At 32.2% G+C, this 14467-nt stretch overlaps 1 protein-coding gene across 2 annotated transcripts in view; it reads left to right on the forward strand.

Annotated features, from left to right (window-relative positions):
- LOC114327129 (serine protease persephone-like) overlaps positions 1-14467 on the forward strand; it is a 129647-nt gene that overhangs the window by 114347 nt on the left and 833 nt on the right. Inside the window, exon 5 of one of the 2 annotated variants that reach the window (XM_050646332.1) lies at positions 2503-2660. The exons of the other annotated variant lie outside the window; for it this stretch is intronic. Within the exon in view, the coding sequence (XP_050502289.1) occupies positions 2503-2660 (158 nt within the window). The remainder of the gene's footprint in view (positions 1-2502; positions 2661-14467) is intronic. 2 annotated transcript variants of the gene reach the window in all.

Raw genomic sequence — 14467 nt, forward strand, 5'->3', positions numbered from 1 at the left:
TTCTATTCAAAAAAATTTTCCCAGCCCGAAGTAGTGGATGTGTGAATTGTTCGTAAGGGGATTTTTCCGCATTCTCTATTTCATTTGTTTGTTTTCGTACGAGTGGTCGTCCAAACCAGTACCTGTGGATCTTTTGATCACTCGGTGTGTTTCAAAGATCTACATCTTTCGTTTTTTCATACATTTTTCTGTTTGTGTCAATTAATTTAATTTAAAAAAATTATTTTTGGACACCCTGTATAAATAATTATCTTAATGTTTATATTACTGAATAGAGAATTGAATTACCTTTCAAATGAGCTAGCACACGACCCCTATTCTAATTTAAAAAAAAATAGTCGATTACGTCATTACGCCCAGATGGATGACGTCACTAGTATGTTATATATGTCAAAACATCATATTTTAAAAATCGAATAACTTTTGTATTTACCATTTTTTTCTAATTCTGTAAATAAAGCAGTTTACAGGGGGGGTCAAAATATAGTGAATAACCCTGTACATCATGTTTATAAACATCCTAAGCGGCGACCATTTTGAACGCTCATATCTTTGTGTATATAAACATCGGCGCTCATTCGTGTCAAATTTCAATACGATACAAAAGCAAACTTCAACCAAAACTCAAATTCAAAAATTCGTATTTTTAACTTAGTCATTAGTAAAGCATTAGAAGAGATGGAAAGACTGCGAAAACTGTAATATGTGTAAATAATGAGTTGGATTTAAGAAATGTATGAAGAAATTACAGAAAATGTACAATGTGTGTATCAAATGTTGAAATAAATGCAAAAAATTTGTCTATTTATATATGACAATATATTTTAATGTTTGAAAAGTGTAAGACTAAAAAGTAAAAAGTAAAAAAAAATATGAAAATATTTATTTTCCTAACAAGTGCAGAAAGTCATTCTTTTCCGCACGCGACTGCAGTTTCGAGTGCGGAAAAGAAACTTTCTGCAAGAGTTAGGAACAATATTTTTTCTAAGAGTCTTTAAAAAATTACCAAATCTTAATCAATTAATTTAATTAATATGAAAATACATACACAAATTAATTCTTTGACAAGGTTGTCAAAACCAAACTTTCAATATAACTAGTTAGCATGACGACGATCTTTTTTTTTCCTTGGGTTTGTATGACTGCGGACCTTAGGGTCCATTCGCCCATCTAACCGATTTTGCTCATATTTACATTAATTTCAACTACTCTATGTTTATTTTCCTTCCCTATTATACATTACAATATCATCATATCATTGTTATTATTATTTTACATTAACATTTTTATATTACATTATATTATTATTTTACATTAACATTTTTATATTACATTACATTATATTATTCATTTTTTATATTGAATTATTTTTTTTTTCCTTTTTTTTTATTTTTTTTATTTTTTTATGTTTTTTTTTTGTTTTTGTTTTTTGTTGTTTTTTTTTTTTGTTTTTTTTTTTTTCATTACGGTAAGACTAAAACCCGGTTCAACCTCTCGGAGGTTATTCGTCTTCTTAATGGTTTCTGTTTTTTTTTTTAATACTTATTACAATGTTTTTACATTTTTTTACAATATTTATCTACTTCTAAATACAGATAGTTGACCATAGCTACTCATATTTTCGACGACGATCTTGGTTTCCACGACGATGATTCAAAACGACTGTTATTGGCTACCGATTTGACTTTCGAATATTATGTCAAAATAATTTTATTTCATCGAATTGTCGCGTTAATTTCATTAAAACAGGAACACAATAAGAGATATTTGAAATAAATTAGTAAATAATATCTAAATATTAGTGTATTGCATGTATTATAATTACTTTAAGGCCATATTAACATATCTAAATTAACACGCGTGCGGAAAAGTAAAAACCGCGTGCGGAAAAGTAACACGCGTGCGGAAAAGTAACACGCGTGCGGAAAAGTAACACGCGTGCGGAAAAGTGAAACTTTCTAAACTAAAATGCGTGCGCGAAAGTAGACATTTTTGCACGCTCGTAGAAAAAAAAATTACGAAACGCTTTTCTTTAGTTACGAGTGACTAAAATTAAAAATATCTATTATAAAAAAATCAACTAAAAAGCAAAAAATAAAAAAAAATTAAAACTCGAAGGATTATTCGAAAAAACTGTTATTAAATATACAAAAATCTCACACATTCGTTAAAAAATTGAAAAAAACCAACACATTCGTTAAATAAAAGCGTGGGGCGCGCCTTCATCGAATAAACGGTTTGAGGGTAGATACTTTTTTACTTTTCGCGCCCCGCGCTTTTCTTTAAAGAATGTGTTAGATTTTTTCAATTTTTTAACGAATGTATAAGATTTTTGTATATTTAATCTGTCTAACAGTTTTTTTTAGAAGAATCCTTCGAGTTTGAATTTTTTTATTTTTTTATAATTCTTTTTATATTTTTAATCTTAGTCACTCGTAACTAAAAAAAAGCGTTTCTTAAAAAAATTTTTCATATTTTTTTATTTACTTTAAAAATTTTTAGTTTACGAAGATGATAGACGTATAACTTTACAAAAAGCCAAATTGGTTCCTGTTTCTGTTACATCTTGTAACAAAACATACTCTATCAGATCTTTGGGTCTTTATACAATTGAAAACACACAAATCTGTGCTTTTGGAAATTCTTCCGATGCCTGCGAGGTAAGTTTACTTTAAAGATATAAGCAGGTTTGGCATTGATTTAGAGCGAACTATATTATCTATTCTTATTTGAAGAAACACCATTCTTTACGTCTTTTTTTCTGAGGGTGTTCTTTGTTTGCACCACATCTTGTTGTCTACAAAGACTCTAGGAGAGAATAAAAGATAGTTTAGATTTCATTCTGTTTTAGGGGCGACTAGAGATTTAAAATTTCCGGAAAAATTGGGTGCACGAAAAAAACCTGTTTTTTTCCGGAAAAAACAGGAAAAAATGGAAAAATACGGAAAAATTGACATTTGTTACAATATACTAAACAAATTCTGCATCCCGTATCAAAATCGATAAATTTAGTAGAATCGGATAGATCTATATTATCAGAAGTGCCTTTTGTCTTTAAGTAGGTATATAAAAGACACAATATTAAAAAATATTCCTCAACAAGTTAACCAGACTAGTTCTCTTATCGAAAGCTTGCTAAAATATGTATGTTGAAAAACGCTACGAATTTTGTTCTAAGCTGATTCACTTTGCACCCTCGTGATGCTCGCTTTAAAGAGGAATAATTGAATGAAGACCAACTAATGGAAGCCATAGACTTCATTTCTGAAATGGCTTGTTCTTCATTAAGGCCCGGTCTTTTCACCTCCGAATAACTAGTTATCGGGAAGTTTATTTGACAGATTTAAATGTAATCTGCTGGATAAACTTCCCGATAACTATTTATTCAGAGGTGGAAAGACTGGGCCTAAACCTAGATGTAGGGAAGGTAGTGGCAAATCTAGCCCAATTTAGAACAAAAACTGGATTTTTTAGTCGAAATTCTTTATGGAACAGTGCAAATATGTAGTACTGATCCCGTTATATGTGTGTGTGTGTTCACAAAGAGGGGATGGCATTAGATAAACTTTTTGCCACAGATATTTGAAAGTTGAAGATTGAAGATGTCATATTAAATTTTTATTTTAGAATCTTTAAGAAATTGTATGATAATATCATTAATAGTTTTGGTATTGAAGCTTAGTAGATGTGAAATATTCAGCGGTAAACTTACATTCCGCTCCTGAAGTCTAGCAATTAGTGCTTTCGTATGGTTTTTATTAAGTTCACAATTAAAGATTATATGATTTAAATCTGCAGTAGAGTAGTTATCACATGAACAGAGAGAGTTGATACGCATTCCTATTTTAGCTAAATGTGCAGGAAAATTGCCATGGTTTAATCTTAAGCGACTTAGGGATGTGGAATAAAACCGAGTAACGTGATAATCAAATATGTGTGGGATATTTTGCGGAAGTTGTGGGTATATGTAAGTGTATGGATTCCTCGAAGTTTGTACAAACTTAAGCCAAATAGTTTCCCATTTCTTTCTTAATTTTTTATGCAATTCTGGAATGTAATCGCTGGAGATTGTTAAATCTACTATTTCATTTAAAGTTGCCGAATTCTTTGCCATTTCATCCACTATCTCATTTTCTTTGATTCCAGCATGTCCTTTTACCCAGATAAAGACCAAGTCACTACTCTTATTTTTAAATCGAGCGATTGTCTTTCTAATATGGCATAACAACTCATTGTTGTGTTTTTTGGTTATTGGTTGTGATATTGCCTCAAGAGCAGATAAAGAATCTGATAGTATAACCGTGTCTCCAAAGTTCTGTTCAACCGCGTAAGTTAGGGCTCTTTCAATAGCATAAAGTTCGGCAGTGAAGATAGATGTACATTTAGGTAGTCTAAAAGAATTACCACTTTTTATATTAGAAACATAATAAGCACTACCTACACTATTACATGTTTTCGAACCATCTGTATAGATGTATTTATAATTAGAAAATTCAGATAAGATTAATTTTATAATTTTATTGTTTTGGCATGGTAGGTTTCTATATGTAGGTTTTATGATCTTTGGAAAGATTGCGATTTCTTCAATAGAAAGGTTATATATGGGTAATATTTGTTTAGTGTTAATGCTAAAGTTGTTAGTTTCTAGATAAGCATCTGTAAGAGGGGGAGAAGTTTTAATTCTCCAATAAGAATTTGTTAAGTTATATTCAGTGAGACTGTTAATTTTACTTAATAATTTATGTGAGTCTAAAGTCCTGGTCTTTAATAGAAACTTATTAGACAAGAATTCTCTTCTAAGGTTTAGAGGAGGTTCCTGCGCTTCTGCTAGAATTGCAGCACATGGCGTTGACTTAAACGCACTAATACATATACGTATTGCCTTATACTGAATATGATCGATTTTTGATAAATTAGATTTTGACGATGAACCATATAAAAAGCATCCATAATCAATGATTGACCGAATATACGATTTATAGAACATTAATGCTATCTTTGGGTCGGCACCCCATCTAGCTTTACATATGCAACGAAGCATGTTTAAACCTTTTTCGCATTTGTTGATAATGTGATTCACATGGAGTGTCCAGGTTAGTTTTTTGTCCAAAACCACGCCCAGATACTTATGGTGAGAGGATACATTAATATCAACATTACTTAAATTTATACTGGTAGGGGAACTTAACCTATGTCTAGTGAAAAAGGTGATGCTAGATTTTTCAGGGGATAACGTGAAATTAAAAGCCATAGACCATCTTTTTACACATTGCATTATCAGATCCAAATCGCATAAACACTCATTATATGATTTACGGCTGCTGTATATACAGAAATCGTCTGCATACTGAATAATTTTAATTGTATTATTTGTTTCATTTAACATGTCATGCAATTCTGCAGTATAGATATTAAAAAGTACTGGACTTAGGACTGAACCTTGCGGAATTCCGACTGATAATAATCGAGGGCCGTAAATGTGATTTTCTGAATCTCGAATGAAAACTTCTCTGTCCCTATACAAATCTGTGATTCTTTGTGCGAATTTATAATTTATACCGTATTTTATGAGCTGAACAGTTAAAATATCAATATCCAGAGTATCATAAGCCCCTTTAATATCTAAAAACAAGCATGCCGTTATAAGATTAACGGAAAGTGCATTCTGAATGTCGGAAACTAATTGAGCTAATGCTTCAGAGGTGCCTTTGCCTCTGCGATATCCAAACTGATTAATAGGTAATAAACAATTACTTTCAAAATGCAATTCCATTCTTAATTTGATAATTCTCTCAAATGTTTTTGTAATGCATGATATTAATGAAATTGGTCTGTAAGAGTTAGGTAGACTTAAATTTTTGTTGGGTTTAGCAAGTAAGCAAATTACAGTTTTTTTTAAACTTTGGTCATATAATCCTTGCAACCACCAACTATTAAAAATATTTAAAAGAATTCCTTTAGCAATTTCAGGCAAGTATTCAATCATTTTATATGTAATGCTATCAAAACCCGGTGCTGTACTTTTAGATTGTTTGATTGCTAATCGTAATTCCTCCAAACTGATAGGCATATAAAATGATTCATTGCATGCTACATTACTATTAAATTTACTGAAGTCGATTTTATTTGATGCAAATTTGGGAATAAAAAACTCAAAAAAATCGTCCACCATATCAGCTGATATACTGCCCGATCCCGTTGAGTCTTTGTTTGATATTTTTTTTATAAATTGCCAAATTTTAGTAGGGTGCGTGTTTTTATTAATATTGCTTATGAAAGATATCCAGCTATCTCGAGCTTTTTTAGAAAATAGTAATTTAGTTTGACTAGCTACATTTTGATATTGACAATAGTTTGTATAGTTTGAGACACGTTTATACTGGTTCAGGGCTTCTTTTCTGCGACGAAACATATCATAGCATTCGGTATCCCACCATATTGGACGTTGAGTTACTTGTTGTCTTGCTCTTTTTAGGGGAATAGTTGCGGATGCTGCCTCTGAGACCTTTTCCATAAAAATAGAGAAGCTTAGTAGATTGGAGTTTAGATTTTGGTTTGTACTAATTAACGAATTTTCCAGTATAGTGGAGTATGCAGACCAATCAGCTAATTTATCATTCCATTTAGATGCTGGATTTTTATTTATTATAACTCTATCCCTAATAATTTCAAATTTGATTAAGCAATGATCTGAACCTAACGCATCTGGTACGACATCCCATACACAACAATCACTAGCCAAACTAGCAGAGCAAAATGTAATGTCTACCGCCGAAGGTAGCTCTTCTGGACGAGAAATTCTAGTTGGTTTACCATTATTGAGAACAACATAGTTATTGTCATCTAAGGCTTCTACTAATTGATTACCACAAGCTTTATTAATATGAGATCCCCAAAGTGTATGATGGCTGTTAAAATCGCCACAGAAGATAACAGGAGAATTAAATTGCCGAAAGATATTTGACCAATCTGATTTAGAAACATTTAATTTAGGTGGTTTATACACCGATACTAGTATGATATTTAAGGACGGAAATTTAACTGCGCAAAGTTCTAAATCTTTTTTATATGCAAAAGTAATAGGAAAATTTATAAATTTAATGTCTTGGCGAACTGCAATGGCAACACCGCCAAAGCCATTTGCACGATCCTGTCGGATAATCTTATACCCTTTTAGTTTAAAAGAATGGTTTGGTTTTTTGAAGGTTTCTGATAAAGCTATAATATCTACAGGATTATTGTGTAAAAAATTTAATAAACTTGGATGGTTTTTAGAGAAAGAACGAATATTCCATTGGATAACTTTAATGTTTTTACTATTGGGTGTACTTATCTTATTAGTGGATTGAATCATCAGAACAAGATTCAATATCGATTTCTGGAATTAGATTTGAAGGACTTAATATAGAGGAGATCATTTTTCTAATATTTTCTTCTAAATTGTAATTTGTTTCGGATGAATCTGAATTAACTACTTGTTTAACTACGGTTATTATCTGACTTGTTAGTTTTTCCTTATATTGGATAAAGTCATCTCTGTGAGGATTTGGTATGATGGGATTATGTGAAGATTTGGTTTTTTTTGATTGAAAATGGGAAGAAGTAGGCAGAGACGGAGAAATAGGTGGAGGCTCCGGAGCAGATGGCTTACGTTTTTGCACTTGTCTTTTGGGTGAAGTATTTCGAACAATGGGTTTACGTAGCAAAAAGCTAGAATTTGGAGTTTGGGACGTACTGGGGAGTGGCAGAGAGGGAAAATTAGTGGAATTATTAAGAACTGAAAATCTATTATTTGTAGAAATCTTGGCATAAGATGGATTATCATGCAATCTTTCAGCTTCTTTAAATGTAATATTTTCCCTGGCCATGAGTTGTTTGATATTTTTTTGTTTCTTATATACTGGACAATCTCTGGATGTAGAGCAGTGTTCATTATTTTGGCAATAAATGCAGAATTTTTCGCAAGAAGAGTCTGACGTATGATTTAGGCTAGAACAGTTTCGACAGTGAGAAGATTTGGTTTTACATTGCTTGGCAGAATGCCCATATCGCAGGCAATTAAAACATTGAACAACGGGGAATATATATGGTTCTACAGAGAAATTGCATAAATTAATTGTTATATTTTGAGGAAGTTCATTTCCTACAAATTGAACAATAACCATTTGTCTGTTTACATATGAAATATTACCGTCTTTATCTGTTACCTTTCGTTTCATGCGTTGAACTTGAACCACCTCTTTATTAGATATTATGGCATTTTTTAAATATTCCTCAGAAAAGTATGTGTCAATATTCCTCAACACACCCTTCTTGTGTGTAAAAAATTTGGGTATATACGCTACTAAGTTATTATTAGACATAATTTTATTATTAACTAGATAATTAGCTTTTTCATAAGACTTAAAAATAACTTTAACGCGATTAAGACCAATCGATTTGATATCAAGAACATCGGATTTTATATAATTGTCAGTCAACAAAACGTGACCAATCCGGATTGGGAAAATTCTTCCCAAATGCTTATCAGTACTCTCAATATATACAAAATATGGACCTTTATCCTCAGTTCTATATCTATTATTTAAATCTATAAAATTATTTACATACCTATCCTCCTCTGCGTCCTTATTTTCGGGTGGCGAAGTGCCACCCGAGGTCTCATCCATTATATATTTTTTTAATCACTTACCTAACCTACCTATTATAAACAATAAAGAAAATTAACAAAAGGAACACTAATTAACACAATAACACACAATACACCGAGAACTGCTCGTTTGTATCGTTAAAATCAAACTATTAAACTGCGGAGAATATAAATTCGTGTCCACACTTTGACAGTTATTTGACGTTCTGATTCCGTTATATGGTAGCAAGGTTTATGTACATCGCAGCCACTTATGCCAATTGCCTCCCGAATTTTAAATGGACCTCCATCTTCCGCCTCTTCACAAAGAAACTGGTCTTTACACGGCCTCATATATACAGGAAAAAATATATGTTTTCACAGGATAAAAATAAGTTGTTGCTATTCATTTAAATTTGGTTATAAACGAAAAACAGATATTTATTTACGATACTAGACCAGATCCACTTTTAAAAGAGACTGACAAAAACCATGTTGTGTTATCCGTTCAGAATGGTGAAGCGGAGATCGAGTCTAAATCAGATGCTTGGTCTGAAGATTCAGATTGAGACTCAGATAAAAATATACCACTGACCAATTTGGTTAAATAATGTGCTTTGAAAGCCTTTGAAGTTTCGGTTTTGACACTTATAATTAAAGTCTCTTAGTTTAAGTACACTTAAGTCTCAATTAAAAAATATTTTCAAATTTTCCCATTTTTTCCAATTTTTCCAATGGTTTGGAAAAAAACGGAAAAAACCTGTTTTTTCCAATTTTTCCCGTTTTTTCCGATATGTTAATTCTCTAGGGGCGACTATCATCCTCTTATGCACGTTTCACCCTTTTGGCATCTTCAGAGAGGCCTATGGTCTGCTCTGAATCCAAAAGAAAACAATCTGTCTACCTAAGCAAAATTATATAAATAATTCACTTGAGACATCTATTAACACAATGGGAAGTCCTAGATCCTAGAATATTAGGATACAGTCGGGGAATGCCGACCCCCTAAGCTATTTTGTGAATATCATCTTTATTGATAACACAAAAATTCTAAAAAATTGTCAAATGTAAGATAGAAAACAAAGAAATCAAATATATTTTACCAAAATAAAGAAAGAACAAAACGAAAAAATATACAAAGGAATTCTTAAACATATCCATTGGCCGTCATTACCTTCCACGGTAAGATAATGGCGGCCTGGGCCGCCATTGCCCGTTACTAGAATACAATTTACTATTTAAAGGCAAAAATCACAAATAAACTTTTTACGTTCAGTGTCTACACAAGCCGCATGTGCCCACACATTACGCAACGCAACTACATCTCCCGGTGTTTTCCCATATCGCCGCATATGATACAAATATCTTCATTAACTTCCTTTTCCAGTGAGTCATCATCGGATTCACCTTCTTCTTCAGAAATATCTATGACAGTTCTCGCCAATGTCTCTTTGCAGTTGCGTTTACGTTTAGGGATTGCTCTGATTGTAGTAGTTGTGATTTGTGTTTGATCGGGTGCATTATTATCTGTTAGCTTACGTTTAGTACCTTTATTTTTTGCATTTTTTTTTCATCATATTCTGTAGTTTTTTTTTTCATTTTTTTATCTAATAATGCTTTCATTAGAGTAGATGTAAAGATCTCTGAATGTTGTTTCCTGTTGCGTTGCTGCTTCTTTGGTATCTGTATTCCTGATGGTCCAGATAATGGTATCAAATCAGAAAATGAAACTCCATCAGCTAATTTATGATTTTCATTCTCCTCAGGAACTTCTGGTGTCACTTCATTTTTATCTTGAAGAGTTTCATTGGTATCAACAGCTTGAGCCAAGCTTTACCAGCAGAGTTACTGTTTTTGGAAAAGGAATTTTTAATACCATTTTTTTTGCATAAGTAAATGCACATCGTTTAATCTCCACTGGTGTTATACCGTAAAATATTTTTGAAACTTTGACAACTTGACTTGCCAATAGCTTTTCGTTCTCTGTGGTGAATACAGGATGACGTCCCATATTAGGCCCCGAAACAGCATTACCATTTCTAAGTCTGTCTTGAAGAGTGCTTCTAGGAATACCAAATGTCCTAGAAACCTCCCTGGTACTTCTACCATTACGAATCGCATTTAACGCGGCTTACATTTGGTCTGAAGGCCACATAGCTTTTATGGTTTTTCTGTGATATTTAGTGGTCATCGGTAATTAAAATATTTGTTTTAATAAAACGAATATTACCTATGATATTGTCTAGATTTCTAGATTGCAAAAATATTCTTAGTGCGAAGGGAATGGCGGCCGGCCGCCATTACAATCATTACGCTGGCAGCGATTACCCGAACTTAACCTAAAATATGATTGCTCTCGGCATCCTTAATAATCAATAATTATGACAAAATTTATTAAACTAGTGTATACTACATAACATGTACATCATGTGACTAATTTTATTCTAATTATATCCTTAAAAATATTAGTGACTATTTCACTAGACTGTTTTACTTTATCGTACTATATACGTAGTATAGTATAATAGATAAAGTTATAGGATCGTGCAAAAAAAATTTTTTCAGATTTCACTTTTTTTCGACGTTTTGAGTCCCCCTGAGTCTAAAAAGCAAATAAAAAAAACATGTCGGAAGTATGTACGTACGTACGTACGTACGTATGTACGTACGTATGTCGCCACCGCCCAGCAAAAACTACTGGACCGATTTTGATGAAATTCGGTATGAGTAAGTTTAAGAGAATTTTGTCGAGAAACTAAGCTTTTAAAAAAATCTCTCAAAGGGGGGCCGAAATAGGGGGGTTATTTAGGGCCCATTTTTGCAAATTTTGACAGAAATAAATGAAATTCAACTCAAAGTAAGCTCATCGATAGGTAAATAAAATTACGGAATTTGACATTTCCAAATTCAAAATGGCGGTCAACATGGCCGACCGCCCCCCCGACACATTTCCCTATCTATCTAAAAAGTTTTTGAAGATAAGTTTAATTTGAAAAAGTCGTTATATAGCCTAAAGATGGGGCTATAAGAAAGATGTTATCGTTTTTCAGAAAAAGTTACGGGTTGCCTATATTTAAGGGGTCAAATTTTGACATAAATTTGAACTAGATTTTCTCAAAAATGGCTCCAAGGAATTTTTTTATTTTTTGATATATTTTTGATATCCTATCAGTAAATTGAATGACATTAGTCATATATCTTAACTCCCCATAGGAGGGGAGTTATGAATTTTTTATAAAAAAATATTCGAGTGCTCGTAACTTCCTTCTTAATAGAAACTAAAATTTGAAATTTTGTAAACATATATGGTATTTTATTATCTATTATCACAATAAATTTTACCAAAAACATGGCTTCCGGTTGAACCGGAAATGAATAAAAAATCTTAATTTTTTTGATACGCCCTGTATATTTTAACACATTTTGAAAGAATGCAAAATTACCTTTCCAATGACATAAAATTTATTGCTGTAGCTCAAAAACTCGAAAAGTTACGGTAAATAGAAATTTTGCTATAATCTTATGTGTGTCCTCTCTCACGCGTTCATAGCCGAGCATTATTGTAGAGCAGTCAATGAGGGTATTTGGCTCCGAATTCCATCCTACTACATTGATGTACTTGATATTTTCACAGTAAGTAGGGAATAGCTCAAGAAACAAAATCTACCCTATATACTATGGCGCTTTTATCTTGGGGCGGTTCCCACTTCTTCAAGGGGGTGGAAAATTTGTTGGTCAAAATAAGCACGGAAGTGGCTGAAGAACCTATTTCTAAGCAAAAACTGGTCTATACTTTTTTTTGAGAACTCAATACTTTTTGAGTTATGCGTAGTTGAAAATTGGCCATTTTCATTGAAAAATGACACCTTTTCGGACGGATTTTTTGTGAATACCTTAAAAACTATGCATCGAACTAAAAACTCTATATAAAACATTTTTTAGATTATAAATAATAAAGAGATTCGTTCCTTCGTAAATGTTCTATTTATAATACAAAAAGAGATATGGTAGGTGAAAATAGTTTGTTTTTTGGTGCATGCTCAAATTGGTGTATTCAACTTGAAATAACAGAGGAAAGGTAGGTTTTAGGTGTATAATGCTACCAACACCTTTTGTAGTGTTTGAAAAGGCCTTTAAAACGAGCACCGTTAAATGTCGGTTACTTACAAACTAAGCGAGATATGGCGCAAAAAATATAATGACTAATGTACTTTAAGGAAAAATGAAAAGTATATACATTTAACTCCCCATCCACCATAATTTAAATGCATTGTTTTTCTTCTCAATACCTTTTAATATAGTGTTATTTCTACTTTCAAAAAGTTAAAGGGGTTTAAAATGAATGGTTTTTTTTTAAAATGTGATCAAATTATAGAATGAATTTTTAAATTTTCTTAAAAATCTTCCTTTTTCTCCATGTAATTCGAAAATAAAAATATTTCAACCCTGAGAAGTGGGGGGAACTTCCCCCATGATAAAAGCGCCATAGTATATAGGATAGACTTTGAATTAGGAGATTGGGCTACTCCCAAAATTTTATTAAAATCCATGCAGTAGGATAGAATTTGGAGATAATATCTTGTTCTTAATCTCGCGCATTGACTGGCGTAATCGAAATAGAATGAAATGCAAATATTGTAAACTATTAATTTCTCAGAAAAATGAACTAATTTGAAATGAAAGTATGACTATAATATTCTATTGATTTATGCAATAATCTACACATCTATAGTGTGTCCCCGAAATATGGCATCGAACATTTTCTCAAATGCAGGAATTAATGATGCGTAAAACCATAAAATACTTTTAAGTACAGTAGGTGTTTCTAAAATATCAAAATAACGAGTAACTTTGTTATTTTTATAGAATGCCAATATCTAGTACCATAACGATAATAGATCGGCACGATAAAGTTCTCGGGCGGCCCTTCCGTCCAGCGTTTTTAACTGATAAAACGGCATAGCAACGCTTCGTTTCCTACTGACAAAACTTCTTAACGACGTGAAATCTCAGCGACAAAATTATGACAGATAATAAATAAAGATAAATAAATAAATAAAGAAATAAAGATTATATTTCGTTGATATGGTGCATTAATTGTCTCGTAAAGTAATGCACAACCGTTAATAGCCTGACTTAGGCTAATTACACAAATACACCGATTTTGGACGGTCGATTTTATATCGGCCTTCCTAATTCCTATAGTGAACCACATGTGAGAATGGGACATTACACACACGCACGACCGTCGATCACCGTTCGGCGTATGTGCAATGTCCTCTTCTCACATGCGGTTCACTATATGAATTTGGAAGGTCGATATAAAAATCGACCGTCCAAAATCGGCGTGTGTAATTAGCGTTACAGGGATTGTATATTAGGCCAGGGTAATAAGACAAAAATATACCCTGTTCGTGACACTTCAACATCCAAGGTACTAAAGCGTTTTTTCGACAGGTAATACCTATAAGAACAAATTGTAACTATTTCCTCCGTAGGGTCTGGCGGCCATTTTTAGTTATAAACAATTTAATGTCAAGAAACGGCCTTTTTCCTTTTTTTTAAATCAGGAGAAAATATGGTTTTTCTAATATAAACATCTTCGAGAGCATGGAAAAAGCTTCAAAATGGCGTATTACAAAGTTTGATATGCTCATTTATTGTTAATATAATTGCAAAAAAATTAATTTCACAATAACTATTATAAAAATTCGTGTACAGCTTTAAAATTTTTGTCAAATGAGGGTTCTTTGGTGCTTAATAGGTGATAAAAATTTTACAGGTGTCAAATGAAAGAGCATGAGCTAGACTTTCGAATTGGTTTAAAAAGAGTGAATA

Source organism: Diabrotica virgifera, chromosome 3, assembly GCF_917563875.1.
Source record: "Diabrotica virgifera virgifera chromosome 3, PGI_DIABVI_V3a".
Lineage (NCBI taxonomy): Eukaryota > Metazoa > Arthropoda > Insecta > Coleoptera > Chrysomelidae > Diabrotica > Diabrotica virgifera.